The sequence below is a fragment of the Apteryx rowi genome, unplaced genomic scaffold, assembly GCF_003343035.1.
Source record: "Apteryx rowi isolate R43461 unplaced genomic scaffold, aptRow1 scaffold_753, whole genome shotgun sequence".
NCBI classification, from domain to species: domain Eukaryota; kingdom Metazoa; phylum Chordata; class Aves; order Apterygiformes; family Apterygidae; genus Apteryx; species Apteryx rowi.
Genome location: NW_020451042.1, coordinates 126118 through 132430, shown reverse-complemented (window position 1 = coordinate 132430; position 6313 = coordinate 126118). Strand labels below are relative to the sequence as shown.

The following is a 6313-nucleotide window of genomic DNA, read 5'->3' as shown; positions in this document are numbered from 1 at the left end:
CATGGCCCCACACAGCCCCACAGTGTGAAACACACGGGCCTGCACGCTGCCCCACAGCCCCACACAGCCCTCCATGGCGCCACATGGACCCACAAGGCCCCCCACGGCCCCACACCAAACCTCATACCCCCACACTGCCCCACACGGCCCCACACAGCCCCACGGCCCCCCACGGCCCCCCAGGTCAGGCACAGGGGCTCCCTGTGGGGTGCCCCTCCGTTCCAGAAGGCCCCGGCCCGGCCGTGGCTGGGGAGACCCAGTGCCCCGGCAGCCCCACGGCACCGGCCGCCCCCGCGCAGCCCGGCGGCGCCTCCGCAGAGCGGGTGCAAGCCACCAGCGCGGCTGCCTGGCGGGACCTGCTGCAGCACCGGCGCCGCAGCTCCTCCGCCGCGTCCTGGGCACTGGCGCCCGCTGCCACCGTGGCGGTGGCGTGCACAGGTGGGGACCCCGCGGGTGCCACAGGACCCGCTGCGGGCGGTGCGTGCGTGCAGGCAGCGTGTTCCAGGCGGGCGCTGCATCTTGGTTCATCTTGCGTTTTGGGCAGGTGCTGCATTTTGGACGGGCGTTGCATTTTGGGTGGGCGTTGCATTTGGGTAGACATTGCATTTCATGCAGGCATTGCATTTTGGGTGGGCGTTGCATTTTGGTTCATGTTGCATTTTAGGGCAGACTTTGCATTTTGGTTCATGTTGCGTTTTGGCCGGACATTGCACTCTGGTCAGACTTGCACTTTGGTCAGATGTTGTGCTTCAGGCAGGCATTGCGTTTTGGGGTAGGTGTTGCGTTTTTGCGCAGGTGTTGCATTTTGGGCAAGCATTGCATTTGGGGCAGGCGCTGCATTTTTGGCAGGCGTTGCATTTTGGGTAGGTGCTGCACATCAGGCAGGTGTTGCATTTTTGGCAGGTGTTGCATTTGGGGTATGTGCTGCATGTTGGTGGGCATCGCGTTTTGGGTAGGTGTTGCACATTAGGCAGGCACTGCATCTCAGGTGGGCACTGCACTTTGGGCACCGACCCCCGAGGGCCTCGGGGCTGGTGGCGGGGRCACAGCACAGTGCAGGGCAGCCCTGCCTTGCTCCCCAAGCAGGGACCTGAYGCACAAGAACATCCTGCTGCACGAGCGCGGCTGCACCAAGCTCGCGGGTGGGTGCTGCCCCCACCGGGGGCTGGGGCCGCGGGGGGCCGGCGGCAAGCAGCACCCTCCTGCTTTGCAGACTTGGGGTTCACCAGCTGCTGCTCCCCGAGGAGCAGCCTCGTGAGCACCTTCTGCGGGTCCGCGGCCTACACAGCCCCCGAAATCCCGCTGAGCAAGAAGCACGACGGGAGCTGGTTGATCGGGGAGCCCGGCGCCCCAAGGACAGGGACCCCACGGGGGGAGCCGGGGACCCCGCGGGGCTGCAGCTCATGCGCCAGGAGCCGCCGCAGTCCCGCGAGATGGTCTGCGCAGTGAAGCGGGGCCCCCCCCCTCCCAGCAGGCCGTCTCCGCAGGCGAGCCCCGCTGGGCATCCGGGAGGAGCGGGGGGACGGGGACACCCAGAGCAAGGGGACAGGAGCGGAGCAGGTGCAGGGAAACGGGAGCAGGGAAATGGGACGGGGACACCTGGAGCCGGTGATGGCAGCAGAGCAGGAGACGGCAGCAGAGCAGGCGACGGCAGCAGAGCAGGCGCAGGGACACGGGAGCAGAGCAGGGGGACGGGGACACCTGGAGCAGGGGACAGCAGCAGAGCGGGGGGACAGGAGCAGAGCAGGGGGATGGGGACCCTTGGAGCAGGGAGATGGGGGCACCTGGGGCAGGGGATGGCAGCAGAGCAGAGGGATGGGAACCTTTGGAGCAAGGGGATGGGAGCAGAGCGGGCACAGGGACATGGAAGCAGAGCAGGGGAACATGGACACCCGGAGCGGGGGGATGGCAGTGGAGCAGGGAGTTGGGGCACCCAGAGCAAGGGGACAGGAGCAGAACGGGCAAGGGGTCACCCAGAGCAGTGGGACAGAAGCGGAGCAGGGGGATGGGGACACCCAGAGGAGGGGGACAGCAGTGGAGCAGGGGCACAGGGACACCTGGAGCAAGGGGATGGGAGCAGAGCAGGCGGACAGGGGCATGGGGGCACCCAGAGCAAGGGGACACATGGAACAGGGTGATGGGGTACTGAGAGGACGCAGGGACACACRAGCAGAGCAGGGGGATGGGGACACCCAGAGCAGGGACACAGGAGCAGCATGAGCATGGGGACACCCAGAGCAAGGGGACAGGAGCAGAGCAGAGACACAGGGACACCCGGAGCAGGGACATGGGAGCGGCGCAGGGGACTGGGTGCAGCAGGGCCGCAGGCAGGTGGTCCCCAGCCCTGCTCCCCGTGCCGAGGCACCACCGACCCCAAACACCCCAGGCGGGACAGCAGGAGGCGGCTCAGCACCCCTCTCCCACCCGGAGTGCCGGGACCTCATCCGGGGGCTGCTGCAGCYGTAGCCGGGGGCCCGTCAGGGCCTGCAGAGGTGGCTGCACACAGCCGGGCGCTGCCTGCTGCCTCGGCCCTCTTCGGCCAGGTGACGAGCAGGGGGCGGCTGCCGGCGCTTGTCCCCGCTCCCCACAYGGGCAGCGGGACGGAGGGGAGGGGAGGCAGGAGCCGGCCGGGAGGCAGAGCCCAGCGCCTCCACGCCAGGCCACCATGGACACTCCAGCTCAGCCGGACCTCCCGCCCGGAGAAGCAAGGCCCTGTGCGGAGCCCCCCCAGCACCGCGGCCCCCGAGAGGCCCCTCCGCGCTCCTCCCCGCTGTCCTGCGCAAGGGGCCGCAGCTGCTTTGGGCTGGAGATGTTTATTCTCCCAGGCAGGGCATCGGGAGGGTGTCTGCGTGCTGCTGCCCTGCTCCCCGGCGCTGGGCTCCGTCCCGGGGCCACGGGCACATTCAGCCCTCTGCCAGGCGGCTCCTGCGCCTGTCGAGGTGGCCGTAAGCAGTTCCGCTCGGGGGACAGGATGGGCCGAGCGCGCCAGCCGGTCACGGCGCCAGCTCCTCGGGGCAGGCCTGCGCCTCYGGCTGCTCCGCCTGCTCGCGCCGCCGCCGCTCATCCTCCTCGCGATCCAGGCGCTGCAGCTGCTGCTCCACCTCCTCGGGGACGCTCACCTCCAGCAGGTTCTCCATCCCCGGGCCCGGCTCGTCTCCGATCAGCACCTTGGTGGGGATGGCGGGGAGAGGGTCAGCGAGGTGCTGCAGGCCCGCAGACACCCACCTTCACCCCCCACGGCTCTTTCTGCGAAGGCTGCACGCTGCCGAGGCCAAGCACCACGGTGCAGTCGCGCTTGCTCGTCTGCGACAGCCTTCCCCCGGCATCCCTGGTGCCTCCCTCGCCCTAACTGGGACGCGGCAGCCACGACACCCACCTGAATGAGCTTCTCGCAGGCAGACAGCACGTCGGGATCCCTCTCCCAGCGGTGCAGCTCTCGCAGGACCAGGTAAGCGCCCTTCTCCCTCACCACGTGCCGGCCGGCCTTCGTGGCTGTGAGCTGCGCGGGAAACAAGCCGACAGCGTGGGCAGGGGCCAGGCGAGGATCCCGCATGGAGCGCGGGACGCAGCGGGCAGGGCTCGCCCAGCCTCTCCGCTGGGCCGCCACCGCCGGAGACCCGCGGGCGAGAGCGGGCCTCGTGCGCAGCACGGCCCGACTGCGGCAGGGTGTGCCAGGCTCACCGGCGTGGCTGCCCTAAACGGATGCTTTGCGGGAATGCCTGCTTCTTGAGAAATTCAGCCTGACAACGGCTCGCATTTTAAGAAAAAGTGAATGAGTGGTGTAAGCAACACGGGATTAAACGGGCCTTCCACGTCCTGTACCACCCACGGAGTAACAGAATTGTGGGGTGGTGAAACGATCTGCCGAAAAAAATGTGGCGTCACCGTAACTCCAGTTGGAGTCGGGGTTATGGGATGCAGTCTGGGCTCTGAATCCTAGAGAAGCCCCTCGAGGGAGTCCCACAGCACAAGCCTTCGGCACGGGTTCTTTCCCTGCTAACATGATCCCAAACAGTTGTCATCAGTTCACTCAGGGAACTGAAGTCAAAATTAAACACCCACGTTTGGGGCCCCTTTGGATCACGTTACAAAAACCATTAAGGGGATCCTCACGGGAAGCCTTAAGCCGAGAAGGCGCTGTCTTAATCATTTCCGAAGCCTGGTTATATCCAAGACATAGATTTGTTCTGTGTATTGCAGGTCAACCCGACTCCAGTAATCACGGACCGACCACCAAGGAGAATGACAGCGGTGCTCGCACAGCGCATGTGTATATCAAGCTTTGTAAATCCTACCACGAGTAATGTATTTATTCAGATGCATCTCATCAAAATGTACCCAGCCACTGGGTCCGTGCTCATCTTCCTATCCATGCCCAAGGGGGAATTCCTACAATTCCTGTGCCTGTTAAATGTGACACTCTGGGCGACGCTTTCGATGACRGACCCCACAACTGGAATGGGGCTTGGGCCAATGTTAAGCGGAATGTAACTGAATTTATCAGTTATAAAAACTGAAGAAATATACCCATTTGCTCCTCATGCAAAGCTATGGGAACCCCATCACCTACAGCTTTAGGTGAGGCACCATCCAACAGGTGTAGCGTCACCATCTCAGAATCATCCAGTGCTCGGCGCAAAACTTGCAGAGTGGGGCTGTATTGGGTATGTGGAACACGGCCATGGCAGTGGGATATGTTATAAAGCCTGCTTAATACCTGCCGTAAGACATACCTGTGAAGATCCTGCTAAATTCTTGAGCTCTCACAGATYTGAGAGAGATGTTACAGAAACTGATTCTTTTCTATCCTCTTTCCTACGTATGGTACAGCACAAAGCATTAAAGAAATTAAAAAGCTAGCACCAGTTTTAGAAAAAACAGCCAGTCATACTAGTGACGCTGTAACAGCCCTTACTGCTGAAGTATCACAATATGGCAAATGGTATTGCAGAATCAGATGGCACTTGATTGCATCTTAGCTGCAAAAGGTGTATTTTGTACCCCAAGTGGTAAAAAAATATTGTACCTTCATAGCCAGAAATGACAATGAAGTGTACCGGTATATTCAGAAAATACAGGATGCTGTAAACACATTACGTCAAAATGGCAATTGGTCCTTGTGGACCAAACACGCTGAGCCTGCGCGGCATGARCCTTCTGTCCCGGTGCACGCCACGTACGAACCCCAAGGAAACGGTCTGTGCAGAAGCGAACTGTGAACGTTTCAGATCGCTGAGGTTTCTGACAGCATCACGGAGTGACACGCGTGGGGCTCTCGACCCCGGCCCCGCTGCGACTCGCGCAACAGGGACCTACCAGCATRATGGCTTCCAACAGCATCTTCCGGATGTCGGGCTCCTCCTCCCGCTGCTTGTCCTGCGGCAGGTACTGCAGGTCCGCGGGCAGCCCTGGCGGGAGGCAGCCTCAGCGGGGGGCACCGCGCCAGCGCCCCGAGCCCGTGCCCTGCTCCGGCGCTCACTCACTTTCCATCTCCTCCTCAGGGAACTCCTCGGGGCCGGCGAGCGGCAGGAGGAGGAAGGGCAGGACRTCCACCTCGTCGCTCAGCAGCCACTCGTGGTGCTCTAGAAACAGCCCGGGCTCAGGACCGCAGCAAGGCAGCGGCACAGGTGCCAGCGGAGAAGCGGAGGCGCAGCCGCTCGCAAGCCTGGCGGCATGGGACGGCGCAGGATGGCGCCAGCAGCACCCGTCCCGCAGGACAGGACGGGGCCCGGCCCCGGGTTAGGGCCGGCACGATGTTGGGGGAAGCGCAGGGCACCCACCGTGCTCGAAGCAGCAGTTGCGCAGGGCCCCCACGATGCCGCGGCGGTGGACGGCGGAGTCCTTGTACTGCGTGAAGGGCAGCAGCCGCTGCACGGAGCATCTGCGGGGAYGGGGAGCGTCACGGCAAGGGAGAGACCAGCTGCCCCAGGCGGCGCGTTACCCCGTCCCGGCCCCCAACCGCGGCCAGACCCTGCCCCAAACCAGCCCCCAGCCCCGTCCCCGCACGGGGAGGGTCTCTGCCCCCAAACCAGCCCTGGCCCCGCACCGGGAGGGTCCCCGCCCCCAAACCGGCCCTGTCTCCTGCCCTGCACCGGGAGGGTCCCTGCCCCCAAACTGCCCCCCGGCCCCGCACCGGGAGGGTCCCTGCCCCCAAACCGGCCCCATCCCTGTCCCCGCACAGGGAGGGTCCCTGCCCCCAAACCGGCCCCGTCCCCGGCTCCTGCCCCCGCCCGGCCCCGGCCCCGCACCGGGAGCGGTCGAGCAGCCCGCGGCGGCCCTCGGGCACCTGGCTGAGGTTGCAGAGCAGCGGCCC

At 64.5% G+C, this 6313-nt stretch overlaps 1 protein-coding gene across 1 annotated transcript; it reads right to left on the bottom strand.

Annotated features, from left to right (window-relative positions):
• Nucleotides 1-2794: 2794 nt before the first annotated feature.
• Nucleotides 2795-6313, bottom strand: HGH1 (HGH1 homolog; the record flags this gene model as incomplete). The annotated part of the gene is made up of 6 exons (XM_026088122.1): nt 2795-3167; nt 3377-3499; nt 5317-5408; nt 5484-5582; nt 5781-5881; nt 6249-6313. Coding segments are annotated over 6 exons (654 nt in total), but the record flags the coding sequence as incomplete, so codon positions are not given.